The sequence below is a fragment of the Zingiber officinale genome, chromosome 7A (assembly GCF_018446385.1).
Source record: "Zingiber officinale cultivar Zhangliang chromosome 7A, Zo_v1.1, whole genome shotgun sequence".
In the NCBI taxonomy this organism is placed as follows: Eukaryota; Viridiplantae; Streptophyta; class Magnoliopsida; order Zingiberales; family Zingiberaceae; genus Zingiber; species Zingiber officinale.
In genome coordinates, this window is record NC_055998.1 from 25,731,983 (window position 1) to 25,751,461 (window position 19,479).

A 19,479-nucleotide genomic window follows, 5' to 3' on the forward strand; every position below is an offset into this window, starting at 1 on the left:
CGGACGGTCAATCTAGGGTCAATAGCTTCTTCAAGCATCTCCTTTGACCGCCTTGTGTTGTCGGCTTCCTTCTTGTAACTCCATCTTGAATTGTACATTACAAAATTGAAACTCGAGTTACATTTAAGTCTAAAACTATTTTACAACAGGAATATAAATAAAAGAGACACGACGCGCAGGTCGCAAATCACATACAATACGCACAACACAAAAATGGCGCACATGCCATATTATGAATTACAACACAATTTTTGTCCAATCAAATTGGGGTTTTTGGGCCATGACTATCACAATATCACACATAATTCTAAATTATGTATTTTACATAAATTTCTATAATTTTACTATTGTTTTTATCAATTTTATGAGTCACAACTTCCCGGCGGTCCCATTTAGCGATTTTCGGACGCGATCGCGGGACAATGCCCCTTGCGAGGTTAGGGACAACGCCCCTACTCGCGAAATGAATATCACGAGTGTCCCATCTTGATCTAACAGCGCCTTGAGCCGCTGTCCCAAAACAATTTGGGCGAGACCTTGCCGTTTCGGAAGGTTTTTCTCGGTAGTCGAAGCCTACAAGTGTCCAAACACTTGTTGCTTCACCTCTACGAGAAAAATACTCACAAAATCCATAAAAATAGTAAACTTACAGAAACTTACAGATCTGATATCTTTTCACAAAAACAAAATACAAACAAGTACATGCTTCGCACGTGGCTCTGATACCACTGTTAGAAATTCGAGCCACAAAAATCGCTTTTTGCGTTGCGGAACCCCCGAAGCTAGCCACGGATCCGTGCGAAGATATATTTAAAAATTAAATCATGTACATGTTTCTACCCTAGATCTACCTTAGATCTACATGAAAAGAGAGTTACCCTTGTAGCGAAGCTCTTCGCTTATCCCGCTCGTCCAAGAGTTGCCGGATCTCGTAGGGTGTCAAGTGTACACCCCTCTATATATATCCACACGGACAAAAAGGTGGAGAAAAAACCACTTAGAGTGTGCTAGCACTCTTGGTGGTCACTGTTGGTGCAACCTTAGGTCAAGGTTGACCTGGTTGACTGGACTCGAGTTGACTGGACTCGAGTTGTGTTTTAATGTTTGACGAGTTATGTTTGACAATGGTTGTATCTTGATGTTTGACAAGGATACAAGCTTGGGAGATTGTGGGTGCAACCCGTGGTCAAGGTTGACCTGGTTGACCCGAGGTGAGTTGACCTGACTCGGAAAAGTCCAAGCAGGGAGCTTGGCATGGGAAAAGTCCAAGTAGGGAGCTTGGCACGGGAAAAGTCCAAGTATGGAAGCTTGGCACATGGGAAGTCGGAGAAGGCTCGGTAGCTCGTTCTCCGAACTGTGGTCAGAGAGGGCTCGGTAGCTCGTTCTCTAGACCGGATGTGGAAAAGTCCTGGTGAGTGAAGCTAGGCAATCGGGAAGTCCTGGTGAGTGAAGCCAGGCAGTTGGGAAGTCCTGGTGAGTGAAGCCGGGCAGATTGGAAATCCTGGTGAGTGAAGCCAGGTGAAAACCCTAGTGAGTGAAGCTAGGTGAAAGTCCTGGTGAGTGAAGCCGGGCAAGGGAAAAATCCAGATGGATCAAGGATGATCGGACATCTGGTGTTGGAAAGACCAAGTGGGTCAAAGGGATTGACCGGACACTTGGTAGGGAGTCTTAGCAGGTCAAGGGAGTGACCAGATGCTAAGCATGAGATACCAATAGGTCAAGGTTGACCGGATATTGGTTTGGAAGACTTGGGACTTGGTTTGGGCAAAAACCAAGCTCTGGATCGATCAGTGGATCGATCCAGTGATACACTGGGTATCTGGATCGGTCTGGTGACCGATCAGTAACCAAACAGTAGCCTGCTGAGTGTTATCTGATCGGTCTACAGACCGATCAGGAAACAATGATCAGAAGGCAAGAAGCTCGGGAGAAAAGGAAGGGGATCGGTCCCTGGACCGATCAGAGAAAGATCTGATCGGTCCCCAGGACCAATCAGGATAAAGCTGGACCGATCAGGAGCATGCCTGATCGGTCCACAGCTTAAGTCCAGGAGGGCTTAGCCTGATCGGTCCCCATGACCGATCAGATAGGCTCTGGACCGATCAGGGTGGAGCCTGATCGGTCCAGGCCTAGCCGTTGTGACTCAACGGCTAGGCTATTTCGGGCTTCTGTGTTCTGGCCTTTTTGCTTGCAGGTTTGCAGGTTGACTCAGGATATCAGAGGCCATATAAACGAGATCGAGGGCCTCTACAGATAATTTTCTTCCTCCTCTGAACAGCTGTGCTCTTGAGCTTTGCTGAGCTCCGAAGCTTCGTGTGAGCTTCTTTGACTGTGTTGCTTGTTGGCATTCGTCCGTGAAGTTGGTGCTTCTTCCGGGACTTCAGTCGACGAGAAGGCAAGCGAGTATTTGTACATTCATTGTATATTTTGTTCTTGCTCTTCTTTGTATCTCCTTATTGCTGTTGCAAAGATTGTGGCGAGGTTTCTCCACCCACAAGGAGTTTATATTAGCCGGTTCTCCGGGGACTCATCCACCGACGGATTGATAGGCTTCGTCCACCTTACGGACACGCCGAGGAGTAGGAGTATCATCTCCGAACCTCGTTACATCGTCGAGTTCGAGTTTGAGGTTTGTCTTCTTCCTTTTCGTTTCTACGGTTTCATTTCCGCTGCGCTAACCCTAGTTTATAGAAAGAAAAGAACGAATTTGGGGCGGCTATTCACACCCCCCCTCTCTAGCCGAGATCATCGATCCCAACAGTCACGACAATGAAGGATAGGGAGAGAACAAGAGAATGAGAGGAGGAAGAAGAAGACTTCAATTAGCACAAAAAATGCTTAATGCACACCATCATGTGGTCGACCACATTATGAGAGGTTATATACCTCCATGTAATACCAAGAGTCATGACTCTTGGTCTCCCTCATGAGGTGACACACACTTGATGTAGCCTTGATGATGTGGACTATCATCATTGGCCGGTCCTATGCCAAGTCAAAATGAGGTGACAATTGGTCAAGTCAAACTTGATCCTTCATCTTCCCTCTCAAGTCAAGTCAAACTTAACACATTTATCTCCCATGGTTGATCAAATCTAATCATTGATTCAAGTCAATTTAATTTAATGAATCTCTATTCATTGAATTAAATTGATTTAATGAGTCATAATCTAAATTAGACTCATTCAAAACATGAATCAAATTGAGTCCAACTCAATTAGCCTAATTTGGATTACTCTTAATCCAATTTGGTTCATCATATGAACTTAATCCTCTTGGTTCATCATATGAACCTATTCTTCATCTAATTGCCCTTTGTGTGACCCTATAGGTTCTTGTAACATTGGCAATGCTCCTAAACTCATTTAGAAGCATAAGTAATGAGCGATATCTAGCAACACATCATTGTTGGAGCAATCCCAATGGTCTGTGTGACCATGTGTTTTAGTGTTTGGGCAAAGGGTTTAAATTAGGTTCACCCTTGTATTTGATATGTGTATTTGAGTTGTGCAGGTTTGCAGGATACACATGTGACTCAGGTTGATAGCTTCGGGTCCAGTGAAGGATGGAGCATCCGAGGGACCGTGGACAAGGCAGCGAGGACAAGGGCCGAGGGAAGCGACTTCGAGGCATACGCGAAGGATGGCATTGGGGACGAGCCGCGGGCTTGAATGCATCCAAGGGACGAGAGCCAAAGGAAGTAGGCTTGAAGGCAAGAGATCAAAGCTGTAAATGAAGCGTCAAATGAGTCATAAGGGTGAGGGTACGAGTGCATGAGAGATTGTACTCGGAGTAAAATCCTAGTTTTAGGGTTTTACTGTAGCAGTACTGTAGCACTACTGTAGCAGTACTGTAGCAGTCGACTGCATGTTTTAGCAGTCGACTGCATGTTTTAGCAGTCGACTGACAGCGAACAGAATGTCTCTGTTCGCTCGGTTAGTGTGAAATCGAGCCGTTGGGATGTAATAGTCGAATTTCCACAGAGGGCAATCGACTGCATGTTTTAGCAGTCGACTGGTAGGCGGGGTTTTCCAACCCGTGGCCTATATAACCAAGCCTTGGGAGCTTGGTTGAGGTTGACGAAATAGAGGTGGTTAATCTCTATTAGTAGTCTACTTGTGGCCTAGCGTCAAAAGAGTTCTTGTGAGGGTTGTGGTGAGGTTTCTCCACCCACAAGGAGCTACGTGAGCTAGCCGGAGTTTGCCGGGGAGTAATCCACCGAAGGATCGGGATCGTCTACCTTACGGACAGCCGTGGAGTAGGAGCCCTAATCTCCGAACCACGTTAAACGATCGTGTAGCTTGGTTTGCATTTCTTTCTTGCCTTTATCTTTAAGCTTGTTTGTTTTGTTTGTATTTTCGCTGCGCAAACTAACGTTGTAGAAAGAAGCGAGTATTTGGGGGTGCCGTCTATCCAACCCCCCTTCAAGCCGACCGACCGATCCCCAACAATCATTACTACCCAAGTTACAAGAATGTTGAGATCCAACATCACCTTTGTGACTACTAATTGTGACTCTCACAATATATGATAATGTCCTTCTATCCTTGACATCTAGATTGATTAAATTGAGGTATAGACTGTGTCATCCTCTAATCAATCTATATCTTGAACTCCAAGTAGACTCACTCTAAACAAATGAGCTCAATATCTCATATTGACTCATTTGAGCATGACCATGCATTTAGTGGTCTCACTCTATCAAGAATCATGATATCACTCCCGTCATATAGGAGGAATAGATTCCATCTACATCACTCACATCCCTCCGCATAATTTGTTACATACCCAGTAATCGCCTTTATAGTCCACCCAGTTACGGGTGACGTTTGACGAAGCCAAAGTATGCAACTTCTTATATAGGGAACCATGGTGACTTCAGGTTCAAGGACTGATAGTCATACTAATAGTTACATGAGAAAGTATATGACACTCATATAACGATCCATGATACTTTTTCATGGCGGGTCATTCAGTATACATTCTCCAATGCATACCCATGTGTTAACTTGATATCTCCATATCCATGACTTGTGAAATCAAGTCATCGAGTTGACCTACATGCTAGTCTCATCGCATTAACATTGTCCCTGAATGTTAATACTTGACTAGAAATGATTAAGAATAGTGTTCTCTATATCATCTCATTATCGATTCAACCAATTGATTGATATAGATAAGAACCTTCTACTCAAGGACGCTATTATACTTAGTTATTTGACACCAATACAAGTAAGTATAATAACCATAAAGAAATGTCTTTATAAGTATATAGGAATATGATACATCGAGTTTATACAATAATCATCATATGATTGGCTATAGGATTTTAACTAACACTTATCTCACCTATGGTTTGAAAACTCTTATTTATTTAACACTACATCCAAATTCTTATGGAGATGTAGCGATTTTATTGATACATTACAATCAAACTCAACAACGAGAACTCTTATATATTTAACACTACATCAAAATTCTGAAGCTGTAGCTATCTTTATCGAGACGTTACTATTGAATCCTATAACACATTTCTTCTTAGAAATAATTTAATATTAATACAATAATTTAATAGATCCCTTTACTAAACATTCGTCACAATTTAATATTGACCGGCAATTTAACACAATTATTCTTTATTCGAATATGATTGTCATGGACGGAGTTAGTGAAGAATAGTTGAGCATTTAAAAAAACTTACAATAGGTCGTCATTTTTACCCAATATTTTATGATAAAACTTCGGATAAATATTAAACTTGGTATAGTTTTTAAAACTTCTAACCACATTAATTAAACTCAATATTTTTATTGAATCCACGTGGCACACACATGGAATATCACACTCGACAACGATAATTAAGCTTGCAATTTAACTATTTAGGATGGGCATATACGCAGGGAACGGATCATCTTGCGTTACCGTTGATTGATACGCCACCATCTGCATTAATGACTTGACCATTGATGTAGGACGACGTCGGGAGACAGAGGAAAGTGACCAGGGCTGCCACCTCTTCTGGCTCTCCCACACGTCCAATGGGAATACTTCGAGCACACACAGCTTTAAACTCTTCCTTCCCAACTAGCTGCATACATATTGATATCAAAATCAAGTAGAGGAGTGAGCATAGACTGACTGTATGTTACTTACTGTTGGAGCAACTGTATGTGATATACTTACCCACTGAGAGAGGGGGGTTTTGATGAGACCTGGAACCACACAATTGGCTCTGATGTTGTCTTTCGCCCACTCGCAAGCAAGGCTTCTCGTCAATTGATTTATCGCTCCTAATTAAAAGAGAAAGAGAACAAAACTACTTCAGTCTATTCTTTTTTCCCTTCATCGATAAATAGATATTATGCACCTTTGGTTGCTCCGTACACAGAGAGCGTATCGATTCCTAGAAGACTAGCGGTGGAGGAGATAAAAACAATGCTACCGCTTCCTGAAGCCTTGAGAAGAGGGTAAGCGAGCTGGCTCAGATGGAAACCTGCGTCTAAGTTGGTGCGCACAGTGAGCTCATACTCCTCCAGAGTCACTTCAAGAGCAGGCTTCCGATAACCGAACGCTGCATTGTTAACCTGCATCAACCAAGATCAAACTAAACAGTTTCAACTAAATCATAGAGTTGGCCATGCTCATGAAAGGCTCACCAGAATATTGAGCTTCCCTCCGAAGATGGAGTCGACTTCCTTCATCAGCTTCTCTCTCTCAGCCGGGGATGACACGTCGCACACTGACCCAGTTACTTGGAGTCCACAGCCTCTCCATTTCTGCACACACTCTTGGAGCTCTGCTTCATGGCGGGAGCAAGTATGGACCGCTGATCCAAATCTAGCTAGTTCTTCCACAATAGCATGTCTGCATGCGAGTTTCAAGGCCAATTGTTAGCAGATGCTGATTTAGGAGAAAACAGGAGGGGGGAATACTTAACAAGAGCAGTACCCGATGCCTTTGGAGCCTCCAGTGACCAAAGCCGTTGTGCCGGAAAGAGACCATCGATTGAGAAGGCGACTAGTTTCTGCCTCCATGACTTCTTTCTCAGAGCCAAGGTTTTTAGTGGGAAATGATTCTGAAAGAACACTGAGGCCAGATCGATCCTGTCGAATAGAGGGATAAGTGTTGTTGCGCATTTGATGAAAAGCAAAGCAAGGATTGCGGTGTGCTGTCAAATTATTGCCGAGCACTTTACAGTGCGGAGTTTGGTTGTCTGGAACGTTATTAGGCAACTGGCCGCTAGGGCACTATGGCGTAAATAGTGGTGGATTTGGACTACATCTACATGCTATTTGATTGAGAGTGAGTCCGAATTTAATACACTGCCCTCTCTATTTTTTTTTTATAACTCAGATTTATCATTCTTAATTAATTTTGAAGGCCTCTAAGACAACCGACATCCACAATCTTCACCGTTTATGTAAAACTATTTCACCAATGTATATAAATGATCGAGCCGCGATCCTAAGTTCTCTGCATAAGATTGTTGCGCTGCACCCAGCTTTCTACTTTCATGAGGTAATCTATCACTTAAATACCAATTCCCTCTCTATAGTTGAATTTGATATGGTCTATTTGATTGTTGTGCGGTAGCACCAGGGGGTAAGCACAAACTTCTGGCAATGCAACACCTAAATTTAAACATTTTAAAATCATAAAAAATACAAAAAAATATTTTTGTTTTATGAAAAAAAACACCCCGATAATTTTCAATTAGCTGGATGCTCAAATTCCAGGGAAAACGACCATGGAAACCACACACTAACACACGTTGCAACATCAATATAAGTTTTTTGATTGCCCTAGAGAGACCTTAATTTCAATTTTTGATGCTAAAGGCCTTTGAATCCCTAAAATATTTTCAACAGGGGAGTGATTAGGATATTATAGAAAAGAAAGTAGAGCCTAAACGGATAATTTATTTAAAAACACCCTCCAAGACAATTGCCCAAAACAAAATTCTACGTGAAATAAATTATCAATACATGGGATTAGTTGCAGTACACAACATGGCTAACAATCTTCATAATTAGTACAGGATTCAACTGCAGTAGGATGATTTAAGTTAAGTATCCCACAGATTAGGAAACCTAATCTAAATTTTCTTGGCGGCTGAGATTACCAAGAGAAAAAAAATCAACCATAGCCATTCCAGATCAATTGTGTCAATCAAACCAACAAGAGAAATTTTTTGGGACCAAGCTAATGAGAAGCATTTCAAAAATATTCAGAAAGAACTCTATTTTTGTTTCATATGTAGATTATACTATACAAGCTTGACAATGACCTTGGGCTTTCCTAAGATTTGCAGCAACTACTTTCTGCAGTCCAGGTTGCACCCATCACAAAGGGCTAAAGCTTTTCTCAAAGAATAAAGAATCCACGTAACAATACAAACAAAATATTAGATTTACACTTCATAGATATGGATCTTCAGAAGAACAAGGATTCCCATATATATGAAAAGATGAATGTGGAAGGAAAGGAATCAATCATTTGTTTATAGCAAATTAAAAGATACTATTTGGGTTAGAAACTGAAAAGAAGCTAATAACACCGATCTATCAAGCAATCCTTATTCAAAAGGCTGACCTGTATGGGGGGGAAGGAGCCCTACAATGGAGATTTTGAATACCCACAATTAACCATGAAAGAGCAGCCTACATCTAGATTTATCATGTCAACAGTTCCCTTGCAAATGGAATTATCTACAGAGCTACACAAACATGTTCAGGTCGGCAGTCACAAGCAAGTTGTTTACGACTGTAGTCAACAACCACCCATTTATACCAGCTTCAAAGAGGCTGAGAGCTTCCCTTTCGAACCTACCTTTCCCTGATAAGAAATTTCCATTCATGTAAAAGAAACATCTGCATGAACCTCCTCTTTTACATCACCATCATCTTCGACATTCTTACCAGCACCTTGGATCATCTCATCATCAATGCCTATGCAAATAAAGTTTCAGACCCAAATTAGTAATCAGTGACAAGTTTCAATCATGCACTAGAGGTGGAACGGAAGTATACCCGCAAGAAAAGCTTCAATTTCTTCATCATCTAGATTTACCCATTGCATTTGAGCTTCTGCTGGTTGGTTCAGTGACACCCAATTCAAAGGCTCGTTATCAACAGAGAACAAATCATTTTTTTCAACAACCCAGTCTCCCACAACATCAATATTATCTACAGAAATAGGATCAAATTGTTTGAGCCTAAAAATTTGCCTGCGTATATTGACAACAAAAAAAAAATCATAATGAGCCATTTAAATGTAAACTGGAAAGGTGTTTAACAGTCCAGATTGTTCACCTTCGCTGTAGTCGCAAGTTATAATGCACGAAGATGAGGTCACAAAGACGTTGGTGTTCTAAATAGTTCATTCTGTGGTTATGAATTTGTTCGAAAGGAAGGTGAACTTGTTCAGATCCCCTCAAACTGCAAGTTTGACTGAGTATGTGAATGGCAAGACGCATTAAGTTTGGACAAGCACCTCCATAAGTTGACCACCACTCAGCTGAAAAGTAATCAAATAAGATCAGCATCAGAAAAAGTATGAAAGAAATGTTAAATGAACCAATATTGCTTCATTCATGATACTTTCAAGGAACAACATTTTTTTCATTGTTTCTTACCAGGAAGTAAAGTGTTTCTTGCTCTAATAGCCATTTTTCTTCCAAAGTCCCCTGACGAACTTTTATATAGACTGAGCTCCTTTTGGACCTTGTCTTGGGTATTTGCATCAGGCACAAGCCTTTCTATGCAATCAAGCATTCCAGATGATATCTCATTGGATACATCTCCTTGAATGCTGAAGAAGAAGCGGGGATTCAAGAAGAAGGCAGCTGCATAAAGAGGACAAGGCAGTTGTCTATTCCATCTCCAGTCTATAATTTCCCAATATGTCATGTAATCTGCCTTCTTAACAAGCTCTTTTTTTATTGCTTGTTTGATTTGATAAATAGCAAGATGAATGTATCCCATGGCTGGTTTCTTATTGTTCTCGACTAATTTAAGAACCCGCAACAGTGGTTCTGTTATTCGAACAATTGCTACACAAGAAGACCAAAATGGCAAGCTACAAATAAGATCAGCAATTAAAACTCCTGCAGGCTTTCTAGAAAATGGTGAATCAAGCCACTCTACAGAAGTAACCATTGCTCTCAGGTTCTCCTTTAAGCTAATCATATTCCTTAATGTGATAAAGGCCATCGCTGAGCAACTGTCACAAGGAAGTATCAAATCTTTCCCGTTTGTGTGATTCCTCATAATATTCAGTATTGCTACATGAGAGTACATAAATCCTGTGATGGCTTTAGCATTCTCAATGACCTCACTTATCACTCCCAACTTACTGATATCCTCTAGGATTGCCTCAATGCATTGAGAAGAACACGATGTCCAAAACAAGGTAGGAAAAGTCTCAGTCAACTTATTCCCAGCAGCAACATGGGTCTCAGTATAATTTGTCATCACCTGAACAACATTTCTCTCACCAACTTCTTCTACAACATGCTTAAGTAGTTCATACAGAGTATCCGCAGATGACACAATGTGTGAAGCATCAATAGATTTGAGGAACATTGTTCCTTCGGGACAGTAGACTAAAAAGTTTATCAAAGTCTTACCAGTTACCGTAGTCCATTCATCTGCCAACACCGAGCACCCAGTGCGACTCCATGCCGCCCTGCATTGCTCCAATGTATTATTCATCTCTTCGACTGATCTCCTCAATATCCAGCCGCGAAAGTCGTGATAAGAGAATGCTCCCACCCCGGGTCCAGCCAATGTGAGTGCGTCTACCATTGATTGGAAATGCGGCGAATTGACAGCTTCCAACGGCACCCCAGCCTCAAATAGGAACCTCCCAATAGCCATGCAAACCTGGTCCCTAGTGACGGTGCCTCCAATGGTAGATTTTCCGGCGTCTGCAACCAGGGAAGGAGTCTGTTGCTGGAAAAGAGTGTTTTGAAGAGGCGAAGCTAGCCTTGATCTCTTTTTCCGTACTTTTTCAGGAGGTTTAGATACAACTCCCTCTTCTCTCACCTCCACCGGGACTGTGCCCATGTCAATCACATCCTGGATTTGCATCATCTGCATCCCGGAACCTACCTCACTCCCTTCCAGTTGCATCGGCACCGCTGTTTGAGCATTCGTCGCCTCCTCTGAGTACTTAAGCTTTTTCTTCCTCCTCGCCGCGGAGCCATCCAGGCTCTGCTGCATGGCAACCTGCACCTCCATAGGCACCTTGGGGCAGCAGGAGGCGTTTCCCTTATGCCGGGCGAGGTGCTCCTTGATGCGATGGATGCCCCCTCCGAGGAACAACTTCAAGCAGTACACGCACTTGAGTTTGGTCCGTCCGGCCGACCGTACCATGAGGCAATGCTTCCACGCCGGGTCGTGCTTCTGCGTGCCGATCGGCAGGATGATTTCGGATGCCGACGCCATCTGACCGGCGGATCCGGACGGAATCGAATCGCCTCCCTCCGCCTGAAAACAAAGGCCATGGCGGACCACGTTTAGCGAAGCAGGAACAACGAAGAGAAGGGCCCTCAGATCACGTGTCGCACTAATCTATGAAAATAAAAATTCAAAAAAACGAGGCTTGGTTTGGTTTAGAGAACTTACTTGGCTTTTCGCCTCGCGGTTGTTCGCTCGCTGGAGAACGGGAGAACCCAAAGAGCGTGAGAAAGGGATTCGGTCCGGTTTGGCAAATACTTATAGGAGGAGGCGAGGGTTTGGGATCTGACCGGATAAACCGGTGGGCGATCCGAGTTGGTTTTCCTGAGTAACCACGGATACGGGTCAAACTCCTGGTTGGACCGGTTCCGCGCTGGAATAACCGAGTCTTCCGGTCGCCTCCCTCTCCGTGGGCGGTTCGCTGTGCGCCCTCCGCCCGGCTCAGATCGGCCGGCGTCCAGCCGCGAATCGATCCGTTCTCTCCACCTCTCTCACTCTGCCCGGTCTATGAATTGATCCGAAAACGGATCGAGGAACACTGCGTCGCAGAATCGACCTTGTAAGAATTGTTTCTCCTCTTCGGCCTGGACTCGATGCGATGAGGAGAGGTGGACGGGATTTGGGGCGGTTCAGAGAACCGATCGACAGAGCACTTCTAGGATTTGATTCTTTCGCCCAATTCTTACAGTGAATTTGCGTGGAGAACCGGATCGATCAGTGCAAGGGTTCACTGGTTGGTTGACTAGGGCTACTGTTTGTGATATATAGTAAAATTTATGGTTTTGTTTGCATCAGATATCGTCTGCTCCATTGCTTGCGCCTTATTGGATGATTGATTCCTCTATCAATGGGTTCGTCAAGTTTACAGAACTGTAATGACACTTCTCTCTTTTCCTTCTTGTTCATCAACATCGTGATCAAAATAGAGGGGTTAGCAGACAAAGAACTCTCTAGGTCCTGCAGGAAAGGCTCAAATTCTGGAAAGCTCGGAGGTCAGTATCATTCTTCTCCGCTCATTCTTTGGTTTTTAGAGTTTGAAATGCTGGTTTTCATATTATTGCATTCTGATGTACATGCTTAGTAGATGATGGATTCAGAAAGATTTTTTTTTTTTTAAATGCTAATTTTTTCCATTAAACTGTTGCTTCTTGTTGATCTATCAATGTGTTAACTTGATTTTTTTTGTGTGTGTGTATCTTTCCGTTAGGAGAATATTTGTTGCACAAATTTTGATCAACCTGACAGGTTACAGATTCTTTGTTCAAATTTCTGTGGATTTTAGTTAAATTTTGGTTAAGATATCCCCACAATGCTCCTTTTTCGTCAAAGATTGCTAATGGTGAATCTTGTGATAACTTGGTTATGTGTCTGTACATGTGCAAAATCAAATGTATATACATCTAGATATCTATTTTAAAGCTCCATTCTATTTTCACAAATAGTCATTTGAATCGTGGAATTATTAGTCAACAGCAGTTTATGCTAGCATCAATACTAGTTTGAAACAGAGTTCAGCTTTTATCATGGAGATACTTGAAGAACATGCTTGTTATCCACTGTTGATTTGGCTAATATACTAGCACATGCTATCCAATATTTTTAAAATAGTGAGGGTAAGCTAGTATTCACCTTCCATTCCCTAGCAAAAGGAATTTCTTTAATTTTTTTGTTATTACTTTTTAAATCAAGAGCAAAAGAAGATTAGATGAACTTTTAGACATTCAGGTGTTAATTTGCATAATTGGCAAACTGTCAAATGATCTCAGTTTCTTATGAGATTTCTACATGTTTGTTGTTACCATCATTCCTCTATTGAGATATATTGCTAATAATATTTACATGAAATAAAATGTTTTTTATTACATTAAATCAAGCTCTCTTTGTGTATTTTTTATCCCTTATATCTTTCACATTTAATTATAAAATGTAATCCTGTCTAAGCGCTGAGTCGATGGACACTGGGGATGTGACGCTCTCCGCTGTCTTCGACTGGTGATGTAGATCTCCGGCGAACCTGCAAAGAAGCCGAACCGGGAGGGGTTTCCCGGCGACGACCCTCCGACGCTCAAGTCAGGCAGCGAAGAAGAAGAAGAACAAGGCTACGTTACTGTGGCTACAGTGATCAAGATTGCATACCTCCGTCGAAGTCTGGGGGTCCTTATATAGGACCCCGGGGAGGTGCGAGCACGCTTCTTGATGCGTGCACGCTTCCCCAAATATACCTCAGTAGGGTTGTGTCAGAAAAGCATGCCTGACGTCATTCCGCAATCGTCCGAGCATATCCCGGATGTGACGGTGGAAACTTCCACCGTACGATACTCTGTCCGCTCCGGCCGCCGACCATGCTGTTTGTCGGCGGCAGGTGTCTCGAGGATGAAGTTACCAGTTGTCCTTTTTGTCTCCTAGCGCTCTTGCCTGTTCCCGGGCCGAGCGGACAAGCCGCTCGACGCTCATGGCCTCCGGGAATGTGCATACCTCGGCCCGGGCGGGGAAGCCCTGCTCATGTGCTCGGATGGAATTGCGCCTTATCGTCCTGCGGCTCGGCCGAGCGGCCTGTCCGCTCGGCCCATAGACTCTTTTTACCTGAGCATCGGAAACCCGACCCCTGGTCGGACTGTCTTTCGTCCGGTCCGGGAAACCCCTGGCCGGATGTCTGGTCGGCTAGATGTTCGGTCGGCCCGCTACTCCGCTCGGCACGACCTTTGTCCGTTCGGCACGACCTTGGGGTTGACCCTCTTGACCATTGACCTTCACGTGTCGTTAACCTCCCGCCAATGAGGGTCCCCCGTCCTTACCACCGGATCACATGCCTCCCCCTCAAGTCTAGTCGAAGGAGGCGCTAAGTCCGACTGACTGGACTGCGTCTGGGTGGTGTGTTTGTCGCTCATCCACCGAGATTAGTGGTCGGCCGTCCGGGGACTATGCAAGTAGGTAACGCCGCTCGGCGTGTCCCCGGTTGGTACTTGGATGGTTTCGTTTGCCTGCCATTGTCCTGCCGTTCTGGCATCGGTCACGCTGATTATCCCTAGAAAACTCCTCGCCATTTGTGTAAATCACCGTCATTAATGCTGAGCACGCGGCCACGCTCGCATGATGATGCTTATTAAATGCGACCCGTGAGCGAGCGCCACGTGGTCACGCATTCGTCACCGTTCACTCGAGTCGTCAGGTCTGATGTGACCTTTGGCTTTTTTGAATTTGACGGTCAGATCCCCTCCTTGGATCCCGTAACCTGGATCGGACGGCTCCGGTTGATCAAGCCCAATGTTTATAAGCATCTTTCCTCTTCGGCCGCTTCACGATATCGCGTGCGCATCCGAAAGCTTCTGCTTCTTCTCGTCCAACGCTCCGGCGAGCTCGCTGCTTTGCTTTTTGGTGATCCACCACCGCCTCCTTCGGTCCTATCCTTTGTAAGGCCCTTTCGCCCTTTTCCTTTCAGTTCCTTCGTGCTTTTCTTCGCACTTCTCGCTGTTTTCGTGCTCTTTGGACACTGTTCCGACCATCCTGCTTGTCAAACTTCGATTTCCTCTGTGTCGTTCCTTGTCTTTGATAATGGCCAGTTCTTCTCGTCCATCTGATCTCGCCCTCGGCCTCTGGTATACCACCACTGAGAGCCGGTTCGATGAGAGGGATGCGCTGAGCCTTACCCGAACCTTTGAACTTCCCTCTGACCACGAACTGATATTAGTCACACCTTCCGATCGGCCACACGACCCTCCGACCGACACTGTTTGTTTTTTCCGAGACCAGTTCGTGGCCGGTCTGCGCTTCCCTATTCATCCGTTCACCCTTGAGGTGTGTAACTATTTCCTCCTTCCGCTCGGCCAACTCGTCCCTAACTCCTTCAGGTTGCTGTGCGGGGTGGTTGTCCTCTTTAGGCTGCACGACATCTCCTTAGTCCCTAAGACCTTCCACTACTTCTACTACCCCAAACAGTCCGAGTGGGGAACCTTTCTCTTCCAATCGCGGATCGGTCTAGTCTTCTTCGATAAGATGCCGACCTCGAACAAGCATTGGAAGGAAACTATTTCTATCTTCGTTTTCCCGAGCGGTCGTCCTTTCGCACTAAATGGCAAACCACTGTGCCGAGCCCGCCGGATCTCGGTAAATATAAGAGCCAGCCAGACTATTTCACGCAGCCAATTTGCTAGCCGGGCAAGATTCAACATCAACAAGCTGCTCTACGAGGAGGTGCTATATATATTTGGACTGAGCCCGATCAGAACGAAGCTTCCGAGCAGCATGGGTAAGCATTTCCCTTGTCCCCCTTCCTTTTGGTCTAACTGATTTATTCTTCTTTTATGCAGCTGACATCATGTGGCGCGCCAAGGTTGCCGATCGACTAAAGTTGAAAGTTGCCGAGGTGGAGGCGGCAGCCGCGAAGGAGATGGCCGATCTAGGTATTGAACCGGTCGGCTCACACTAAGGGGAAAGTGAAGAAGCTTCACCTGCGGTTGGAGAGTCAGCCGCTCGGACTTCTGCAACTGCACCGATCGGTGATGTTATCTCGTCCGCCGGACAACCGGCATCGGAAGAAGCGGGGCACTCGATCGAGGACTCCCCACTGATAATACGCAAACGGCGCCGGACGGACCTCCACACCCAGTCAGCTACATCTGTGGAGCCAGTGACTGAGCCGACTGGTGCCCCTACTGTAGCAATCGCCCCGGCCCCTGCTCAAGTCGAGGCCATTTCTTCGGACCGAACTCCTTCCCAGCTCGATCTGCCGATGGCTTCCCTTGGAGCGTCGCCTGTAAGTTCCCAGCCACAAGCTCCCGTCCGGCTTAGGCGGTCTGGTATAGTATCTACTCCGCTCGGCGAGTTATCCGGGCGCGCAACCTCGGCTCAATTTGATCCGAGCGGGCGTCGAGTGGTTAAGGTCGTCCTCCACCTCCCAACGGAAGAATTTCTTCTGGCGGCTGATCGGCCAGTCGCTCCTGAGCATCAGATTACTATCCGCGGACCACTCGCCAGGATATGGGAGGATGCGAGGGCCCGCGTCGCCTTGATGACTCCCGGTCAGCTCGGCGATAGCCACTTGCAGCAAGCTACCGGGGTATGTTTCTCAACACCATACATCCCTATTTGACTTGGTCCGTGATATTGTTTCCTCTGTGCGCAGACTTGGGTAGAGAACATCGCGGTCAACAACCGCCTGGCTGCACTGGAGGAAGAATTAAAAAAGCTTCAAATTTCCAGAGGGGCGCCAGCTCAGGGGCCCTCATATGCCACGCTCCGAGCCGAGCTGAGCAAATTGGAGAAATTACTGGAGGCCGAACGGCACAAGTCCTCTGGCCTGGAGACCAGGGTAGCTGGCCTTGAAGCCCAGGTCAAGTCTCACGACCAGGAGATGAAGCTGGCAACCAATAGAAAAATAGGGTCGTCTCCGATTTAGAGGAAAAGAATGTGCAGGCCCGAGCACTGCAGCAGCGTGTCAACAAGCTATCTGATTTGCTATCTGCTGAGCAGGAGGGTCGATCGGCCTCCGAAGCTAAACTTCAAGGAGAAAAGAAAGATCCCCAAGACGCTCTTGACGCTTCCCGAGCTGCGCTAAAGGAATATCAAGATGGTGAATCAGGCCGCTTCGAGGCGATGAAGAAAAACTATCTCCGCTCGGACGAATTTGGCGAAAAGTTTAGCGATCGGCTAGTTATAGCCTTCGAGGAAGCCATCCGGGCGACAACGATTTATCTGAAAGCTAAGGGTCATCTCCTGGAGACGGCCTCTATACCTGCCAAAGACATGGCCGGCCTCTTAGAGACCATTCCCGAGCCCATCTTTGATGCAATAGAGTGAGGAGTGTCTCTCACTTGTCTCAGTCTATGTTTTGAAGTTTTGTCTGTATGCTCGCCGTTCGGCGAGTTAACCTTATCATCTTTAACTTGACTTTTAATTTACTTGTTTGCGTATTTTTTGACGATGGGTCAATAAAACTCCGCTTCTGTTGATGTTACTTCCTCGACCGCATTTTTTCCAAGTGGCCTTTGGTATTCTCCGGGTCGGCGAGTTTATAGTCGCCGGTCCGACCCAGGGATTTAACGTCGCCGCTCGACGGTCCTTAAGCCGGGGGGTTTATAGTCGCCGGTCCGACTCTAGACTTTAATGTCGCAGCTCGGCGGTCTTCAACCAGGGGGTTTATAGTCGCCGGTTCGACTTTAGAGTTTAACGTCGCCGCTCGACGATCTTCAAGCCGGGGGGTTTATAGTCGCCGGTTCGACTCTAGAGTTTAACGTCGCCGCTCGACGGTCTTCAAGCCGGGGGTTTATAGTCGTCGGTTCGACTCTAGAGTTTAACGTCGCCGCTCGACGGTCTTCAAGTCGAGGTTTTTATAGTCGCCGGTTCGACTCTAGAGTTTAACGTCGCCGCTCGACGGTTTTCAAGCCGGGGTTTTTATAGTCGCCGATTCGACTCTAGAGTTTAACGTCGCCGCTCGACGGTCTTCCGAGCGGGATATTTATGGTCGCCGCTTGGACCCTAGAGTTTAACGTCGCCGCTCGACGGTCTTCATGTAGTTTGTCGTTCGGCGAATAACGCTCAGACCCCGCAATTTTTCTTATCTTCAATCCTGCAGCCAAAGGATACAGACGAACGGAACATACATGAAATGAATTACACTGGTGCACCTTTTATCCAGCACGGTACGGCTGGAGGTGGTTTGCGCTCCATGGTTGATCTAGCCGTCGTCCGTCCTCATCTTCCAGGTAGTATGCACCCGATCGGAGCTTCTTGACGACTCTGAAGGGCCCTGCCTAGGGAGCTGCCATCTTGCTCACATCGCCGACCGGCTTCACCTTTTTCCATACAAGATCACCGACCTGAAATGCTCTGGGAATTACACGCCTGTTGTAATTCTGCTTTATTCTCTGCCTATATGCCATCAGCCGGACGGCTGCTTTAGCTCTTGCTTCGTCCACCAGGTCCAACTCCAGCTGCCTTAGCTCGGCATTATCCCCATCGTAGCTTTGGATCCGATCGGACTCCACTCCGACCTCGACTGGGACGACCGCCTCGCCTCTGTACACCAAGTGGAACGGTGTTACCCCCGTTCCCTCTTTTGGGGTTATGCGGATGACCCATAGTACGCTCGGCAGCTCGTCCACCGAGCTTCCTCCCATGTGATCGAGCCGAACTCGAAGTATTCGCAGGATCTCCCGATTGGCTACTTCGGCTTGACTGTTGCTCTGAGGATACGCTACGGAAGTGAAGTGTTATTCGATGTCGTATCCTTTACACCATTCTCCGAGCTCCTGACCAACGAATTGCCACCCGTTATCCGAAATGAGCCGACGAGGGATGTCGAACCGACAGATTATATGCTGCCAGATGAACTTTTTGACCATCTGCTCGGTTATTTTGGCCAGTGGTTCAACTTCGACCCACTTGGAGAAATAGTCGACCGCCACCAATAAAAACTTCCGTTGTCCTGTCGCCATGGGGAAATGTCCCACTATATCCATACCCCACTGGTCGAACGGGCAGGACACAGCAGATGCCTTCATCTCCTCCGTTGGCCTATGGGAGAAGTTGTGGAACTTCTGACAGGAAAGGCAGGTAGCGATGGTTCGAACGACGTCTTCCTGTAGGGTTGGCCAGAAGTATCCGGCCAGCAGGATCTTCCTAGCCAAAGACCGGCCGCTCGGATGACCTCTGTAAGATCCTTGGTGTACCTCTTGGAGAATGTACTCTGCGTCCTCCGAGCTGACGCACTTTAGCAGCGGTCGGGAGAACGCTTTCTTGTAAAGTTAATCCCCGATGAGCGTGAACCGGCCGGCTCTCCTCCTCAACAGCTGGGCTTCCTCCCGATCAGACGGTGTGGCCTTCGATCGCAAAAATTCTATTATAGATGTCCTCCAATCGCTCGGGAATATGAGGCCTTCCATCCGGTCGATGTGCGCCACCAGGGACACTTGCTCGATTGGTTGCTGGATGATGACCGGCAATATCGAACTGGCGAGCTTGGCTAGCTCGTCCGCAGACTGGTTCTTGGTTCAGGGGATCTTCTGTATGACAACTTCGACGA

The 19,479-nt window shown here is 45.9% G+C and overlaps 2 protein-coding genes across 4 annotated transcripts; both read right to left on the reverse strand.

Moving 5' to 3' along the window:
• Positions 1–5,788: 5,788 nt before the first annotated feature.
• Positions 5,789–7,190, reverse strand: LOC122001194 (tropinone reductase homolog At5g06060-like). Its single transcript, XM_042555810.1, has 5 exons — positions 6,949–7,190; positions 6,657–6,864; positions 6,368–6,584; positions 6,184–6,290; positions 5,789–6,088 (listed from the first exon to the last, which is right to left on the reverse strand). The coding sequence occupies exons 1-5, from the start codon at positions 7,134–7,136 to the stop codon at positions 5,909–5,911; spliced, it is 900 nt and encodes a 299-aa protein (XP_042411744.1). The 5' UTR covers positions 7,137–7,190; the 3' UTR covers positions 5,789–5,908.
• Positions 7,191–8,544: 1,354 nt separating this feature from the next.
• On the reverse strand, positions 8,545–11,773 carry LOC122001193. 3 transcript variants are annotated; one of them, XM_042555807.1, is made up of 5 exons: positions 11,628–11,773; positions 9,635–11,489; positions 9,312–9,516; positions 9,030–9,226; positions 8,545–8,948 (listed from the first exon to the last, which is right to left on the reverse strand). In XM_042555807.1, exons 2-5 carry the CDS (start codon positions 11,445–11,447, stop codon positions 8,854–8,856), a joined length of 2,310 nt encoding a protein of 769 aa, XP_042411741.1. In that variant the 5' UTR covers positions 11,448–11,489; positions 11,628–11,773; the 3' UTR covers positions 8,545–8,853. The 3 variants fall into 3 exon arrangements, with proteins under 3 accessions (XP_042411741.1, XP_042411742.1, XP_042411743.1); XM_042555808.1 differs by lacking the exon at positions 11,628–11,773 and having other exon boundaries at positions 9,635–11,558; XM_042555809.1 differs by lacking the exon at positions 8,545–8,948 and having other exon boundaries at positions 9,154–9,185.
• Positions 11,774–19,479: the final 7,706 nt, after the last annotated feature.